The sequence below is a fragment of the Misgurnus anguillicaudatus genome, chromosome 4 (genome assembly GCF_027580225.2).
Source record: "Misgurnus anguillicaudatus chromosome 4, ASM2758022v2, whole genome shotgun sequence".
NCBI lineage: Eukaryota > Metazoa > Chordata > Actinopteri > Cypriniformes > Cobitidae > Misgurnus > Misgurnus anguillicaudatus.
Window position 1 is genome coordinate 24,382,785 of NC_073340.2, and position 19,700 is coordinate 24,402,484.

At 36.9% G+C, this 19,700-nt stretch overlaps 1 protein-coding gene across 1 annotated transcript in view; it reads right to left on the reverse strand.

Annotated features, from left to right (window-relative positions):
* The window catches only part of atrnl1b (attractin-like 1b), a 126,101-nt gene that overhangs the window by 35,766 nt on the left and 70,635 nt on the right, over positions 1-19,700 (reverse strand). The window contains exons 25-26 of the mRNA XM_073867025.1: positions 16,397-16,458; positions 7,526-7,604 (exon numbers count right to left, since the gene is read on the reverse strand). Coding sequence (XP_073723126.1) covers positions 7,526-7,604; positions 16,397-16,458 — 141 coding nt within the window. The remainder of the gene's footprint in view (positions 1-7,525; positions 7,605-16,396; positions 16,459-19,700) is intronic.

Genomic DNA, 19,700 nt, shown 5'->3' on the forward strand with positions numbered 1-19,700 from the left:
ATTTTTTTATCAGGCTCTTATGTTTAGGTTCAGTAATTTCACTTTGAAGGAAAACAAAATTTTTCAACATTTTACTATGTTTTAATCTTTGACCACCACGTCGTGAATGTTTTAGCATTTAGCCTAGCCCCATTCATTTTTTAGGATCCAAACAGGTTTGAATTTAGAAGCCACCAAAGGCTTCCATGTTTTCCCTATTTAAAGACTGTTACATGAGTAGTTCCACGAGTAAGTATGTATACAATATATTGTATGGCGGAAGAGCACTTAGTTTACAGCACTACAACCTCGACGCACAGTAACATCATCACTCCTGAATACTTTCCCTCTCCCTCAAACTTCCATCAATATTACTGCGCCTGAGGTCGAGTACTGCAAACTAAGTGCTCTTCCGCCAAAAGCTTGTTTTGTGCCACCATACTTACTCGTGTAACTACTCATGTAACAGTCTTTAAATAGGAAAAACATGGAAGTGTTTGGTGTCTTCTAAATTCATCCCTGTTTGGATCCTAAGGAATGAATGGGGCTAGGCTAAATGCTAACACATTCACGGCGAGATGTACAAAGATTAAGTGCACACATTGAATAAAGATAGGCATGTATTAATTCTTCTAAATTGAGGTAAGATCATAGTAAAATAGTGAAAAACTGTGGTGTTGTCCTTTAAGGTTAACTCTTTCCCCACCAACGTTTTACAAAAAAAGTTGCCAGCCAGCGGCAGCATTTTTCATGATTTTCACAAAAGTTTAATGCCTTCCAGAAAATGTTCTTCTTTAAATATATAAACATACAATATATCAAATGAAAGAAGTGACCCTCTGCATTCAAACAGAAATTTTTTTTCGTCCTACCTTCATTAGTTCTCTTTTTATCACCTCTCAAATATGGATAGGTTTCTTCAAAAACATAAATTTTTGAGCAAAAAGCTGAGATAATTCCATTTTTGCAAAGGACTTTGATAGAGATCAGATGAAGAGCGATATTTAAAACTTACACGGAGTTCTTTCCCTTTCACGTGAGGGGTTACTTCCGGGTTGTAAAAGTAGCGGAAATGCGCCAACCTGGTGGATAATAGCAGTGTTGCGGAAAGCTGGAAATTCTCGTCATTTGCAGGGAAGCGTTTTCTCTTAATTGATGAGATAACTTGTCAATGGCGGGGAAAGAGTTAATAGTCAGTAATTGAAATGCCATATTTTCACCAATTTCACTTTAGTCATTTCATTGGTATTTAACAAATTTGACTGTCGTATGATACAAGATTTTTTAGCAAAAACCTTTTTTGGCTTATCCAGTCAGTCCATCAATGCTATGACAACATCTAGTCTAGTTAACAATTAAGTTACCTATTAAGTTACATATTAAAATACTCTACTGTTAACAGTGTTAATTTGAAGGAGCACAGAAGGGGCATGTAACCTTCATAATGAGTATTTGCTCCTCTTTAGGCACTCTGTACTGAACTGTATGAGACCGTACGTTTGACAAAATTTAATAACTCAGGACAACACAGTGTCATTATTCTTAATCACGCCTGTTCCCTATTGTCCATTTATTTTTTATTTCAGCATGAGTTTCCCCTCACCGGTCCGAACTGCAGGGGAATGTTTTTTTCAATAAGAAATCATAAAACATAAGGGCGTACAAGGGCGATGCCCACAGCCAGACGTGTTTGTGTTGCTCACTGGAGAGCAGAGATAAAACCTTTTAATTGAACTTGGTAACACTCTATCCAGCTGTTTAATTTCCAGCAAACCTGGCAGCTGATATGTCATTCCCCAAAAAGACATGATAAATATATCATCCACAAAGACAACAGATGCCTTGTTTTCTGAAGATTGATCTATTGTACCACGCAGGAAAGCAATAATCTCTGGCGGAGGGCTATGACTGCTACAGTCTGAATAAAAAATGAACCCAAGGGTTGTTGAACAAATATGGACTTTCGCATACAAGTTGAAAGATAACCACCTACATAAATGTAATGTATGTATGGTTTTTGTAGCTTAATTGGTAAAGCATTGCTTTAGCAGCCCAAAGGTCATGGGTTTGACTAAAAACTGTATACACTGAATGCACTATAAGTCGATTTGGATAAAAGCGTCTGCCAAATGCATAAATGCAAATGTAGCGGCATGTCCACAACACAGTGACATACAGTAAATGCAAATGCCTTTATCAAGCCATCCTTCATCAGACACCAGTCATCTAATGCACCTGCTCAGTATAATCACTCAACATCTGGGCTAAACACACACACGCCTTCATCGCTGTGTTGATTCATACTGTCTCATGCTATGTGATTTTTGAGAATGACAGGCTGATACAGCTCATATTTATCACAAGGACATCAAACCGCCAATTTCTCTGTTAAAGATGATTTTTGATTCACCTTGTGCTCTAAATCATGCAAGACTATACATTATAGAGCCACATTAAACGATTGGTCAGACAACTTCAAAATCTTGATGGATATGGTAACGAACACTACTGTACATACCAGCAATCAGACTTTTCCTGATGTTTTTTAAGATCAAAATGGCTGATTTTGATGCAGTAATTTCTAAAAATTTGCAAAAAATGTGATTTTTTTAAAACTGGGATACCAAAAATGCTTAATATTAAATTAAGTTATCAAGTAATAATCAAGTTAACAGTCAGTGATAAAATAAGAACAGACAAGCAAATGAAAATAGGTCAAATAAGTACAAGGTCAACATACATACAAACAGTGTTGTAATAAGGTACTGAAAAACACTGACAACTGTCACTTTAAAAACCTATACAGTAATGCATGGATCCAATAACCACACGTCCAAAACTACAGTTTCCCTAAACTATATAACGGTCTTTGTGTACCTGTTTTTGCCGATGGACATTCTGGTGTGTGTGTGTGTGTGTGAGCATTCAAGTGCAAAGCCTGGCGTAAAATTTCTGGCGTAATAATCAAGTTTCTTGCTGCCGTACCATGGCTGCAGCATTTGTAATGATATTAAGCAGCAGCTAAAAATAGTCCCTTAGTAACTTTCAATGGCAGGAGATTATTTTCGGGCGCTGCGTAATATCAATGCACCTCCTTGCAGCCATGGTACGGCAGCAAGAAACTTGATTATTATACCAGAATGAGAGTATAGTTCCTAGCCATAGCGACCTAGAAAATTGCAACTTTTCATTTTCTGTTGGTCTTAGTACACAATGTAACTACAGAAGAGTCAAGTTTTAAATAGGGAAAATATCGAAACTCTTTAGTTATTTTTTAGCACAATGCTAATGGTCTAATCAGATTTAATGGATTATGCTAAGCTATGCTAAAAGTGGTAGCGCCAGACCCGGAGATCAGCTGAAGGGATTCCAAAATGGTAAAAATCAAATGTTTAACTCTAGAGGAGCTGGAAAATGAGCATATTTTTTTAAAAAGTGGAGTGTCCCTTTAACTCTTTCCCCGCCATTGACGAGATATCTCGTCAATCAAGAGAAAACGCTTCCCCGCCAATGACGAGTATTTCCGTCTTTCCGCAATACCGCTATTATCCACTTTTTAAAACCGGAAGTATTGCCCTATGGCAAGCTGCTGAATGTCCGTGTCTGTTTTAAAGATCGCTCTGAATGGGATCTCTATGAAAAGTCCGTCACAAAAATGGAATTATCTCTGCTTTTTGCTCAAAATGTGGTGTTTTTGCAGAAACCTACCCATATTCAAAAGCTGATTATAAAAGAACTACTAAAGGTAGGATTAAACGGGTTTTTTTTGTTTGAAAGCAGAGGGTCTGTTCTTTCATTTGGTATTATTACATGTTTATTTATTTGAAGAAGAACATTTTCTGGAAGGCATTACACTTTTGTGAAAATCATGAAAAACGCTGGCACTGGCTGGCAACTTTTTTTTAAAAACGCTGGCGGTGAAAGAGTTAATGTGTCAATTGCAGTGCGGATGCGGGTCAGGAATTAATAGGCACGGGCGGACTACAGGTCTAAAGCCCAAGAACATTTTCACTTGATTCCGTGTACTCTGTTTTAGGGTCCTGTGCTTATTTGTGTCTGTAGGACTGTTAAAAGTTTCTAATTACATATTTTTTATATATTATATTTTTTTTATGAAATAATTTTAATTTATGTGATTATTTTGCAATGAAATGAGAAATTTTGCAGGATGGCAAAAATGTTACCATTTGGTTGATTTTGTGCTTGGTTCTGGGATTGCGGGAAACTGGAGGGACTGTGCAAAGGTTTTTTGCAAAGAACTATAGGTAAAAAAGCTCATGTACTTTGCTAAAAAAATATAATGACATGATATAATGTACTTTAACAGAAAGTATTGTTTTATAGTATTTTTTTTCGGGGGGTGGGGGGCTGTGAACTATTCTTTTAAATAAAACCTTTATGTGCTTTTCGTAGTTTTTTTAAGCAAAAATGCTTCCATAGTGGGGTGATTGCACAACATTAACAAATTTAATAACAGTTATTTCACAATTAACAACGATAATACTGCACACAGATATCCTAAAAACAATAAATATTGATGCATGGAAGATGTCTCACATAGACAATAACCTAAGCGCTAATTGCATGCATTTAAGTAGATTTTTATGCACTGCCCTTCATCACAACAGACAGATTTAGAGCTAAAACTAAATTAGAAACAAGGCAAATGCAACTGCAAGTATCCAGGCAGTCGATGACAATGAGACGCTCTCTTGAATTTTCAAGGAAACATCGCACTCCACTCAAGGAAATCAAAGGCAAGCACTGTGATTTGTGTTGAGCACTGTTGCTTTTTAGATATTCCCTCGTTTGATCTCACGGCCAAAACAGTGTAGAGGAGAATATTTGCATAATGGAAGTTTTAAACATGTCCCCTGCTTTCAGCTCATGTCCTTCAATAAGTCAGATGGGACAAAAATCATGCAAAGGAGAAGTCTGCAGTCTCTTCGGTTATGATCGTACAAACAGAAAAGAAACTTGCCCTTCAAATGGCAATAAAGTACCACTAGTTACACGTCTCTGAATGCATTACGAAAACCCCCGAAAAATCCCAGTTAGTTTAATGCTGCACCTTGAGCTTCCCAGGCAAACATCAAGAGCACGACCTTGACAAATGATCGCTGCAAAAACAAAACGCACGTCATCCTGGCTCTTTCTTGATCAAGACTTTATCAAGAGAAGAAAATAAATCTTCAGGAGGCAATTATTTTTTTGGAGCGCTTCCTCAAACTTTTCAATCATTTCAAATTAAAAGATAAAAGCTTTTTTGAGGGTACTTGAGGGCAGAAACAAACAGATAATTTGAACCTGTGGAGTGGCGCTCTCCGCAGTGAGCCGAATGTTAATGGTGGAGGCCCATCTGCCCACATTACGCATTATTGGATTTAATTCTTTGGATGAAGATAGTGTTGGATCGCTGCAGTCATAACTCTTGTTTATATCCATACATCAATTAGGACAAGAGCAAAAGAGATCAAGCTACCCGATTATCAATGTCAAGTCTATCCACTAAAATAGAACACACAGATTACAGATGCTAAAATTATTAGCCAATAAAAATCGTGACATTGACCAGCGTGAGGTACTTATATCTGTGAATATCTTAAATGCACAAAGTATCCAAAAGGCTAATTTCTGAATCTGCCACAACTAAATGAAGACAGGCAGGGAACAGAGAAAGTATGGCAACTCTATCTTAGATGTGCAGACATCTGCTGCACTTACCGCTCAGTCTGCTCTGAACTGCAACTGTTGTCAGAGCTAATTGGCTCATAAGGGCTTCTAATTAACAAGATGGACATGTTTGTAAGCACTGGATTCTATGAAGCAAATCTCTGCATTCATTTGGCTGACAAGGCTTTAAATATATACACAAGCATGCATATATGCATATATAAATTATGGCATAGAACCACTATATAGCACTTAAAGTGTTTTCCCTATGATTATGTGCCAATGAACCACTATTAGTGTTATTTAGCACCATTTTTTTTGTGTGTAATTAAACGTTATGAAAAAGAGATTCATCATAGGGTTCAGCCAGTATAAATTATTAGGTTGAGGTTATCAGCACACACATATACTGTGGACATATCAACTACTTATATTTGTTTTCCACATTTTAGAATAATAGTAAACGCATCAAAACTATGAAATAACACAAATGTAACTAAGAAATAATTTAAAAATAAAAAATAGAGAGATATTTTAACACCTTTATAGGGATAGTTCACCCAAAAAAAAAAAAAATGTGTCATATTTTTTCCACTCTCAATTTCTTTGTTCTGATGAACACGAAGGAAGATATTCTGAGTAATGTTTTGTAACCAAACATTCTTATGTCCTCCTATGAAAGTAAATGGGGCTCATAATCCCAAAAGTTCCTCAAAATATCTTGCTTTGTGTTTTTCAGAACTAGGGTTGTTAACAATTAATCGATCTTCGATTAATTGTCAATAAGAATTAAATCGAAAAAAAACTTAACGATTGTCGGAAAAGCAAGCACTTGTGTGCCTGCGCAAAGCACATACAGCTGGTGAAAAAAATTAAACAAGCGCGCAGAAATTAAACTAGCCATGATCACAATCATGCTCGATGCCAAACACAAACCTGGGAATTTTAACATCATGCGAGACGAGGCTGGCTGCCAACGCAACAAAATGACATCCGCAGTGGATCTGATAGGGTCCGATACAGAAAATGCAAATACGGTTAGTTGATTGCGCGCGCGTCTCACCAAACGGTCTCTGTGCATTGCGCTGGGTGCAGAGTGCTCATGGAAGTTGTAGTTTCCCAGTGTTGTTTATCATTTCACATAACTTTTAAGAAAACTACAATTAAAAAATTATACTCAACCTGATAAAGTGGCTAGTGGGATTGGCTGTCTAACCCGCCACAGCCGAAATTTACCCGCATTTGGCGGGTGTTAATGTCAAGCCCTGATTACAAGATTAAATTGATGATTTTTATCAAAACACCAGCTACATTGACACATTTTACAATCCCAGTAGCATGTTACTTAGACAAAATAAAATATTTTAATTCACATGAGGAAGCTGGCGTTTTTACGCACACTTTTATGTCATTGGCTATATATGCCACTACCGTAAAGGCTTATTGCACTATAACAGTTAACGAGTATTCGATTGATTGATTGATTGATTGTTAATTTAAACGATCATCGAATATGGGAAATTGCATAAATTGGCATCCCTAATCTAGACAAAGAAATGTAACAACATTTTTGAGTTAACTATCCCTTTTATGTCTCTATGGATAAAAGCATCTGCCAAAAGCATATATAAGGTGTTTTGGCACAAATATATTTTTGTCAAAAGTAATTTCAAAAGCTTACGCATATATATATATATATATATATATATATATATATATATATATATATATATATATATATATATATATATATATATATATATATATATATATATATATATATATATATATATATATATATATATATATATATATATATATATATATATTCCTAATTAAAGTGAATTATGGATTTGTTTGTTTTATAACATACCTCTCGACGTCTGGATGCCCAGCAGGTTTGTTTGATCTTCCACACCACTGCAGCTACCAACAGCAGAGACAGAAAACAGCTGCAGGTGGAAAGAAAAAGTAAAATCATAAATGCTTTGCATCTACCAATTCTTTTTGTTAGAATTTTATATAATAATAAATGTTACATAAGTAAAGTTTTTAAAACTATAAAAAAACATGTAAGACAAGTTCCTTTATATGCTGAGCAGTTTTTAGCTGCTTTTCTAAAACTGGTCACATTGTCCATTAAAAATATAAATTTCAATAATATGAAAATACATTTTAATACATTTTAAATGATAAACATCTATTGCTTCAGATTATTTTAAAACAATATTTTTATTAAGTTACAACATTAAGTTACTCGCTATTAACTTCTTGTTTGCATACCAATGTGCAAATCACACTCGCAACACGCTGATATTCAGTATAACACCACTGGGCTATAGTCAACAGTCAACAAATGCCAATGGATCTCTAGAAACCTGGGCTGTGTCAGAAATAACTTCCTATACCCTTAAATAGTGCACCATTTGAGGGAACATCCATTTTTAGTGGTGTCTGAAATCAAAGTGGACAGTATTGATCTACTTGCCCAATGAGGCTCACGCCGATTGAATTCTCGCATCTCTACTCTTTTGTGTGAACTATATTAGTAAACTAATTTAGGGAATAGTGAATGCGGGGATAGGGGGCTATTTCGGACACAGCCCTGAATTGTAAATTGCAGAGTTCCCACACTTTAGTTAACTTCAAATTCAAGGACCTTTCAAGGACTTTCCAGGTCTAATACCCTCAAATTCAAGAACTAAATGTGGGGACACATTTCAAGTAAAAGCAAGGTTACATTGTGTTACCTTTTAAGATACATTGTTACAGTTCCCTTTTGCGGGAACTCGCGCTGAGTTACTGTGGTAACACTGTGGGGACGCCTCCAGGGGTATATCAAATTCAACAAATGGTGAGGCTTAATGACAAAGACAGGGTAACGCGAGAGCCAGGAAGTATATTGCTATCTGAAATATTGCCAAAGGCGGCGTTACAGGGACGCAGGAAGTATGGCAAGGGAGACGCAGCGTCTCGTTCCCTTCTCAGGGAACACCAGTTACATACGTAACCCGAGACGTTTTCTTGTGTCAAACTTAACTATGCAAAAAAGCATTTTGGTATAATCAACATTTGCATACAAAAGATATAAGCATTTAAAGCCAACAGTTTAGCACGTGTGCTTAAAAAGTCTTGAATTTTTATGATATTATGCTACACTACAAAGGGAATATGATTTTTTTCCAGAAAACGTCTTGCATAAAATAGATTCAAGCACTTTCAATGACCTGTATCTATGTATGTATATTTTCAAAAACTTCCCAGAGCCTTGAATCCCCCCCAGATTCACAAACTTTCAAGGATTTCAAGGACCCGTGGGAACCCTGTAATAACATAAAAATGTTTGTTGCACCATGAACCAATCCTAAAGTCACCAAATTAAGATTTTGCAGTGTATGCATTATAATTTTGCCTTTGTGTTCATATACTGCACTTAAATCCTTGAAAGTTGGATTTCCTATTCAAATATGTTATATGAAATAACACATTTCTGAAACATTTAGAAGGCATATCTTTGATCAAACTGAGAAATCTAATCTCAAGTGTCAGCTCTGGCAATCTGCTTCAAAAGCCAAATCTTAAAAGTGTGCCGACAGTGAAGTAACAAATTCAATGGAAATTGCTTTTGCTGACTGTATTTACTGCAAGCATTTGTAAACATCTCCATGAGAAATTAATTCACAGTTCACACGCATGTGAAAAAAAGATTATGCCTTTAACGCTTTCAAACGTAGCGCATCTCGGGTTCATTTGAAGATAATGGCAAATTGGAGACGAATGGGGAAGAAGGAAAACTTGAATGGCTCGATTAAGTAGCAGTGAGAGAGAAAACCCCTTCACATCTTTGTCTTTCATCCTGTGAATTGCAGACAGGACTTAATCCTCCAAGCAGTTCCAACCTGGAATCCAAATTAATAATAAAATCCTAGCACCAAATTTAGATCAGTCAATTTGTTTAATACATATACTGATTTAGATTATATTCATTTTTATTACTTAACAGACAATACATTTCTGATTATAAACTAGATATGAAATAAGTTTAAATACAAAATCTATTCTTGCTCTATGATAGTAGTTTTAGCCCTCTTTATAAATATGATTTTTTTATGGTTTTTGTTTACATTACAATGTACCCTCGGTTACAACAAACAAAATTAACAAATGAAGGACACAAATATTTTCCTTTTCCACCACTCTGATAAAGGGCAAATAACACTGTTGTCACTATGATGTCTGCCATTTAAGTTTTCCCGACATTCAAATAACAAGAACACCCTTGTTAGTCAACTCACTGCTGACTAACACTGCTGTAATATAGCAAATTACTAGGAAATGAAATAGTATTGGAGTGATTTTATGAATGACACAGGGAGGCGTGGCCTTATGTTATTTTAATGAAATAATCTATGAGCACAACTGAAAAAGACTTTTACAGCAAACCTCTATGTTACCATTTACCACAGAGGGGTGTACTTTCATTGAGCCCTGAAGACTGAACACCGAGTTCCAGGCATTAAATAAAAGCAAATGGATTCCAGGTATTAAATCGAATGCATTATCTTGAATTTAAGAGGGTGAAAATGCAGTTTGCCACTGCTCATGTTAACAACTCTAATTTCACGTTGCCTACTGGCAGATTCTTAATCAAATCACATTTCAGAGAAGCTACGTGAGAAGCTTTTTATTTTAATAGCCAAGAAGATAAAGGGATAGCTTGCCCAAAGATGTTACTGAAAACATCACAAACAAAATAATCTGTTGTCATTAGTGGCTGACAAGAGAGGCAATTTTGAAGAATGCTGACTTTGCCTGTTTATCACGTAATTGGGGAAACTAGAGTAATGAGTCACTCATTTTATAACAGTTTACTGCTTTCATATGAAAATACTCATTTGAAAAAAGAAATCAATGTTCAACAGCAGTTAAATTTAATAATAATTATTACATGGCTCATTGAAATGCTCGATTCTGATTGGCCAGTCGCGACATTTGCAAGTTTGTTATTCCCTGATAACAACCGCTCAAAACTAATAAGTAAGGAATAATTGACGACAGGCCGTTGAATTATAAGAACATAATGCACACACAAGGTAGAAATGTGGCACGACGCAAAGCAGGGTGCCGTTACATCGCGGGTGTGCATTATTTTCAAATAATTCAAAGGACCAGAGTAGGGATGGGCATGATTAATCGACGATCGATAATTGATCGTTAAGAATTTAGTCGATTACGTTAATTTGTTATTGATTAATCGAATACTTTTTTTATCTAATGCAGGTTGCGTTGCCTAGCGTAGCGCGTGTCTTGAAGCAATTAAATGAATTTCACTGTGTGGCAGCAATTCAACATTTTACCACCAGGGTGCAATATTTGACACCATACTCCGTTATCTGTGACCTTAAGTTTTGATTGCAAAAAAAGAATCATGAAGAGGTCATGATTTTTTGGGAACAAATGAGGTCTCTTTTTAAGAATGCGACTCGCAGCTGCAGGTTCCACTGCTTTAGAGCACCGCATATTCAAGCGCATATATGTTCCTTTGTCTAACTAAATGTAGTTTAACTGTTTGCCACAAGTTGATCTTGTAATAAAGGTCTCATGGAGGAAAACATGCTGTATTTTTGTATTTAACATTTTTTAATTATAAAAGTTAAATAATTATTTTTTATTATAAAATATGAATGATTAATCGATAGTCGATCGTTAATTCTCCCGACAATCGACTAAAAAAATTTAATCGAATGCCCATCCCTAGACCAGAGGCAATTATTCCTCTTATACCACAGTTACCACAAAACATTGCTCTGGTGCCAAATTTTTAAGACATTTGACAAGTTAGGTGTGCGGTTTACAAAAAAATAATCAACACCCATGGAACATTTCTCAACCAATTATAATAGAGCATTCAACAGCCCCGTGGTATAACACACAATAATCCGAATGCTGCAAATCATTTTGACAGTTAAAGTTGATACAAAAATTTAATATAAATGTCTTTTAATAACATATATGACATTATATTTACAAATGATTAAACCAAACAGTGTTTGTGATATTTAAACGTCTTATCTTAAAACCGAAAATAAACGGCTTTTCCTTGCAGAAGGTCTGCATTCTTCAAAAACAATTAGCTAATAAAATATTTCAAATCAATAATGTTCCTTGCCTTACTTATGAGGTAAATAGCTGTGTTATAAGCGGGATAATGTACAGAAAGTTGGTTCCTAATGTGAAATAAGCACCTTTCAATGTCATACAAGACCATCCACTTTGCATCGGCTCCTGATCACACTGTCTGGGCCTGTTTCTGCGATAACAACCGGCTGCCTATACATTATCACTTAATTATCAGAATAAATCATTCTGCCATTATGTAATGTAACTATTTTTACATCTTGTTTAAACACAGCCCATTTAACAAAAATTTAGAGGCAGAACTACCCGTATACACATTTACAAAATATTAGCTGCTTATCAGTAGCAGTTCTCTTCCAATTCCACCTAAAGTTTGTAATATATTAGTGATGCGATTTAAAATTCAGGGACAGATGAGGAGAGATGTACCCTGTCAACTTCCATCTCTCTAGCTGTACTGATAATAGAACAGAATCTGCCTGAGGCAAGTCCTGATTCCACCTGTCATGAGTTTGGCTTTCTCAATCTTAGAGAATATAGCTGAAATCACATCTGTGAAATCAGGGAAATTCTCGTTGGATGATGACACTTGACTGACAGGGCAAAATCCCACCTAAACATCTCATACATAAATGCCTGCTCCTAAAGTTTCTGAAAGACCGATATTAAATGTTTTCTTGTCACACTAAGATGTGTTTTTGATGTGTTATTAAACGCCCAGTCAAAATTAAATGACAAAAAAAGTTATCAAAATCTTGAAAAAAGGGGGAGGATTCTCTGCTATCAAGCGGTGGAGGCGTGGCTGTTGTTGGCGCTGAAACCATACCTACTTGTGGGAAAGCTGCAATTGCTCTTAACTTTTAAATACCTATACAACCAGAATCAGTCCCTCCCAAAAAATGTGATTATTTGCATGAATCAATGCATAATCATTTATTTACGCGGGGCCGCATTTTTTCAAATAAACAGCACTTTCGCTGCATAAATTGCAAATTTCTGCCCACAAAATATGTGGGACTTCATAATCCCTGCATTTTCATAGCAAAAAGTCACATATATCTTAGCAGAAAGTTAAAAAATGTTACATATACTTCACACAAGCGCAGCCATGTCCTCTGTTGCTATGGGAACGTTATTAAGTGACGTAATTACGCATAGTGAACATCACTGAAAAGCTGCAAACCCCAACCACAGTTTTTGCAAGTTCCTGCAGTTTTTGCAAGTTCCTGCAATTTTTGCAAGTTCCTGCAATTTTTGCAAGTTCCCGCAATTTCATCACATAAAATTGCATAAATATCCAGCACATTTTGCCCACAGCAATCACAAAAAACTCTGCATTTTTCTGAAAGGAATGCTGAATGAATGCTTGCAATGGTGTCAGGGGCCATGCTCGGTGGCTCCGGTGTGTCATCAAGCCATCCTTTTAATTAGCCTGGTCCAACCAGACTCTAGCACATTCATTTCATTTGTACAGAGAGTCTGGCCACGCTCCATTGCAAAGCGTTACTTCCGTTAAGGAGGGTCCTCTGTTGAAGTTTAAAACTATTGGATCTGCCCAGAGTCACTCAGGATCTGCCATAGCCAATCGCTAATGTGTAATCGTGACGTATATCATGCGCCGAAACCATCCAGAAACAACAAGTCCGAATGATCAGACCAACAAAACTTAACAAACATTGTTCTTGCTCTGGCTTTAACTTCTGTATATTCGGCAGTTTTGCAACAATGGACCGAATAGCTTTCCCCGCTACCATTACTGAACTACTACTCAAACTGACGCACAACCTCAACGTCATCATTCTTAGACACCCACCTCTGTTCGCTGATTGGACCTGCAGATTTTTGCAGGAGAAAACGAAACTCTACACAGCAGTCCCAGACGTAGTACTGAAGCAAAATGAAAATTAAGCGGAATCACGTAGGAGGGCGGAGCCAGGCTACCTTTTAATAACCCCGCCGAAAAATCCTGAACTCAGAAATAAGGAAAAACTGTTTAAGAGGCCGATCACACCGAATGAGTTTATGGCAGTTGCAGGCAGCTTTCTGGAATGATTGTTTATGCATGCCGAACACCTTGTATTTTTTGCTGCACCATGCGTTTTTGAAGGAGCGCTCAACGCGCCCAACCTCATTCGCGTTTTTCCATTGTCTGATCGAATGAGGGGAGAGCCGGGCCTTCCGTTGTGGTGACAGTTAACAACAAAGGAGTGCTCACGCTCAATATTTGATTGACAAGACAGCTACCTCGGTGGTTGCATACCAATATAAAAAGCAGTGCCACACTGCTCTTTTTTTTTAAGTGACCAAAAAAAGCAATGCGGTGCGCCTTGCATTTCCAAGCATTTAAAACGCAATTGATGTGATTGGACCCTAATGATGTAACTCCACAATTCAGTACTACATATTTTATAGTATTTGTAAAATGTTTCAGAAATACATTTTTTAAAATTTATAATGTGTTTATAAACAAATGGCGGAAATGACTTTAAGGTATTTAAGTAGTGAGGGTATAGTTTTTAAAAAGAGTTACCCTTTGCAAATAAGAGAGGCCTAGATTTAGGGAAGATGATCTCGGTGAAGGAAAGTTTGAAAAACAAATCATTGTTTGACAGTTTATCCCATTTGACAGTTGCATCACACCTCGTCATGAAACATTTTCCACAGTTTTAAAACAAGTATTCCGGCAAATACGCAAGCACCGAAGCATTTTAAATCAACTACGCTTCTTCTCACCTATCGCTTTCAAGTGTCAAGAGAAGGTGCACTGAAGCTGCTGCAATTTCCTGTAAGACGTGTGTGCGGCATACACACCGTAGCATGTGAACTTGCCAAGGTTTTCAACGTCTGACAGTTTTTCAACTGTTAGTTTGCTTCTTTGCTTATATTTGTATAAATAATGAAAAGAGTGCATTAAAGCGAGTGCATTTGAAGGTTAGTAGTAGGCCAAACGTTTGCATTAAGCCTTTCGAAGCGATGGTGACTCAGAGTGAAATAAAATGTGAGTTTCTAAAGAGTAGACTAAAAGTAAATTACCTGAAAAAAATTACTTGTTTCACACTGGTTACTTTAACACCAGTTCCTCAATGCTGCCAGTTCATAAATACACGCGGGACAACTAAGCCACTGCATGCACAAGTTGACCCCATGTCAGAGTGCATCAGCATTTGACACCTGCTTCTAATCCGAGACAACAAACTGATGACAAAACAAAAGGGTGCGGCTGTACCTGGGGATGGAGCATTCTGAGACAGAAACACCCTTTATAACCAAATCTAATTAGACATAATGGGAACAGGTGTGCCTGTTGACAAATCAAGGAACAGCAAAGGAATTAACAAACTAGCATGACAGATCTACCTTTTGGTAATGACACAATGTGGCGAATTACAGAGGAAGGTGCGTTAAAAGTGTTTTTTTCGATTACGGGTCCAGCTGACGTTTCAGGGGTTTCTATACGTATCACTTCTTTCTATGGGCACTTCCCCCGGAAAACCCCGCCCACCCGTCAATCAGCGGGAGACGCTAGACCTTACAAACATCACATCACGCGACAGCTATGTTTAATTTCAAAACTCAACAATGGCACAAAAGAAGAAGTGTGTTTTTGGATGCAAGGAGAAGAAAGCCAGCCTTATGGAAACAATGGATATAGTTTGTTATTCAGGGTAGCAGCGGAGTTTTGCGTGTGTGTTTGATGTGCTGGATTTCATTGAAAAGTCCCAACCGGGTCATGAGTTGCATGCGGTAAGTAAGACTTCTGTGTTATGTTGGAAATAGGCGTGTGCATATTATATAAATGACACGAACATGTAGTGAATCATGAGTTAAACAGTGTTGTATAGTGTTGCATGACTCGTACTCGCTCCTCCCGCGGTAGGAACTCCCCCTTCATTGTTTCGTACGTTTGTGAATGTGAAGACGTTACGTCTTCACATTGACTTAACATTAAAATTACTCGCGCTTGACGCCTCTACTGCGGCTGGTGTAAACGTAGCATAAGAGTCTGATAAAAAGATGCACTTGGAGGATTTTGCTTTTAAGCTTTTCAATTACTAAATGTATTTCATGCATCATATTAACGCTGCACTGCAAAAAAAAACAATTTTGAACTTAAAAATAGTAGTTAACTTAAAAAAAAAGTTGTGTCAACTAATATTTTTAAGTTGAATAAACTAAAAATTTTAAGACAACCAGGTAACTTACTTTTTTAGGTTGAACTAACTTTTTTAAGTTCTCTGTTACACATGCCCAATCAGATCTCAAAGCCCTGTCTAACTACAACCTCATTCACACAGCACTTTGGTCCCAGAAAATTTCCATGAAATTGGCAAAAAGGCTTCTGTGTGATCCCAACACATCCCGTAAATGTACTCGGATCGCTCCCGGAAAAAATCATTGGCAGTGTGAATTAACCAAAAATCAAACGATCCCGGATAAATCCAGGAACACATTTTCCATGTATTTTCTGTAATCTCTGTGTGGACAAGGTGTGAAACATTGCATGTTGAGGGATCCATCCCAGGAAGCCTGTTACTAATTCATTTTACTAACTGAAAAGTGATTTACACAATCCAGTTGAGTGATGTCACAGATCTCTTACACTCACCTAAAAAACGTCACAAAGAACTGCACCAGATCCATGATGCTGTTGTGCTGGGAGAAGGCGATCTGTAAAAGGAAACATAAATACAGGGATGACATGTTACCAAAAGAGAGTTCTTTACATGAAAAGGTGTGATGAAGACTTTAGCCTGCGGTTAGGGTGCTTCACCACAGACAGTGTCATAACAGAGGCTTAGCTCGAGGGCCCATCATGTGCATCACTTTACCTTTTACTTGGCCCCTCTAATTGTTAGATGGAGGCTGTTCATGGTTATCCGAGCCCAAAACCTTTAGGGAAATTACATACATGCCAACTGTTTGCCTGCCGGCTTGTGGTCAACATTGGACCTGTATGTTCAGGTGTAACCTATCTCAGATTAGAGGGGAATGACACTGGGGGTTACACAGTAAATCCCTTTTGTACATGCTGAAATGAGCTTGATATGTACACAAAAGCCTAAAAGGCAGCTTTAAAATGACCAATAGTGTAGATTATATTTCCATTCACTGACAGAGACAGTAAGAACATACATCAGCAGCTCAATAACATATTAGGATTAAGTTTCATTTTAAAAATGCAGACTATAACTGCATTATATAAAACATCAAATGACATAAAAGTTATATTCTTAAAACAAGCTTTATTTTGTACATTTTTATTGCATAACTTATATCAAAATCATGTCAGTTATGAAGTATACTTAAAATATAAAGTTTTCACAGTTGTCCTAGCAGAGTAACCAAACAGTTTTTTTGCCATGGGTCTAACGCTGGTGTCCCAAACCTTTGTTTTAAAATTTAAATCTCCTTTTGTTAATTTTTTGGCTTAAAAGTGAGCTTCAAAAGTTGTAAGCACACAGTTGACCGTAGCCATTGTATGTGTTTTTTTTCCACACTTTGGAAGTCAGTGTGTACCACCAACTGTGTGCTTACCATCATTTATCAAAATATCTTTATTTGTGAGAATAAAGAAACTCATACAGGTTTAAAACAACATGATGGCGAGTAAATGTTGACTGAATTTTCATTTTTCAGTGAACTATCCTTTTAAAATACATATTGCAATGTCATTTTTAAGTGTCCAAACACTTGTTAGGGCCACTGTATGTTCGTGTTGCTTATGTCTTAAACTTAAAGATGCTTTATCCATTGATTTGATATAAATATGGGACATAACTTTATACACTGCATGCTAAAATGAAGCCAAACTTCAAAACACAAGTAGCCTCAATAAAACATTTTGGGATCAGTAGAGAATTGCAGCCATTAACTCAGCACACTTCTACAAAGTTGTTCAAGTGCATTGCCTGAAAGTTAGCTGTTATGGTCTCCCATAAGGCAAGAAAAAAATTACTTGAATAAATACTCAATAAAAATAAAAGTATTAATGTACGCATTTGTAAGTAACCCTGACTTATCGAATAAATAATGCATCAATAGCAAAGCTGGACAGGTCATTTGGAAAACCAATTCATTTCATTAGGTTATTGTCATGGGAACACCGCAAAGGCTAATGACAGTGCTGGAGAAAACTTTAACACTACATTGGGACTGAATCATTTATGCCCACAAAAGGTGAGCACAGTGTGCCAACTTGGTGACTTTGGCTGCTAGATTTAGCAACTTTTCAGACCCCTTCAGTGACTTATTTTTAAAAAAGCGACTAGGAACAAATCTAGCGACTTTTTCTGGCGTTGTTGGAGACTTTAACGTGGAAGCACGTATCGTTTACTCTTCCAACGAGCAGCTGGCGCAGCTTCCGTGGGCTCCACCCACGTCTCAAAGCACTCATAGTCCTCCCGCAGCAGATTACATTTGTGAACGTTCAGAGAGAAAGAGAAACTTGAAAAAGCCAGTGTTGTAAGAATGCAAATCCGACTTGATGATGTCACTGATAGGCTAATGACGCAATAACATAATCTAGCGATATTTAACGACTTCCCAAGCAAGCTTTAGCTACTTTCCTTTGAAAATAGTTGGCAACACTGGGCGAGCAGGACAAATGATGGGATTGCAAAGAGCAGCTGTACAGCCTTACGTATGTTCAGTTAAGTCATTGTTTTCCCATGACAATACACATACTGGAATGGGATAACACTGTTCCTTCCCATAGGTGTAAAATTATCATTTCAAATTATTTATGGGACAGCTGTGTGTGCACTACCCCTTTAACACTGTAAACAGTGAGAAAGCTTTTTGTGCTTTCATATAAATTCACTCACACCTTTTATGACCATCAGTAAATTATAATAACTACTATTACATAAAATACTAATGTAAAAATGAAATAAAAACAGGCTTTAGGTTTTCACGCCCAGAATATTACTTGTTACGGTAAATGACCCTTCCAGCATCCAACCTGCTGCTACCAGAGTAGTTTATACATTTTTAAAGTTATTTTTACTTCTCTTTTTCAGACCAACAGCAACTTTCTCGCCGCGTGTTAATGAAGTCGTTAGGAGGCGTTTCTAATTCTGGTTGTCATAAATAAATGAGTACCATCGACTAGTGTTGTAGATCTCGAGACCGGTCTCGGTCTCAAGACAGGTCTCAAAATCACTTTTTAAAGGTCTTGGTCTTGTCTTGGAATCGACTGCATTTTTACTCTCGGTCTCAAACAAAGAGGACTCGGAATTTTATTTCAAGACCAGCCAAGACCACAACTGATGGCACATCACAAATTTATTTTTTATCATTAATTTTACGCAGTTTATTCAGGTTTGGCATATGATGTTGGCATTGTTTAAGTTTCTACCAATGACAATTTTTTTAATTTTATTACTAAAAACACCTGCATTGTGTTAAGTGGATGGCAAGCCACGAAAAGACAGTTCAGAATAAATGGTTAACTTGATTTCAGCTCTTTGGTGTTTTATTTGCTTATAGACAAAGATAAATTCCCACATATCTGCAATGCCTTTGATTATTTTATCAATTTCTCTGATGGCATACACATTTTATCATAAGTGTTTTAATGCAGTGACTTGCACTGGTCTTGGTCTTGACTTGGTCTCGGCCTGGCTTGGTCTTGGTCTTGATTTGGTCTCGACCCTGTAAAGTCTTGGTCTTGTCTCAGTCTCGGCCAGTCTTGGTCTTGGTCTCGGTTTAGGTGGTCTTGACTACAACACTACCATCGACTGCAGTATCTGAGAGAAGGATGACGTGAACTCCACTGCTTCGCTCTCATTGGTAGTCGCTCATAAACTTTTCTCAACTTTGTTATGTTGCAGGACACGCCCACTTCTTGTCACCAACGTTCAACTGTCACTCGTGTATCCAATAGTTCCCAAGCTTCCATTGAAATGAAT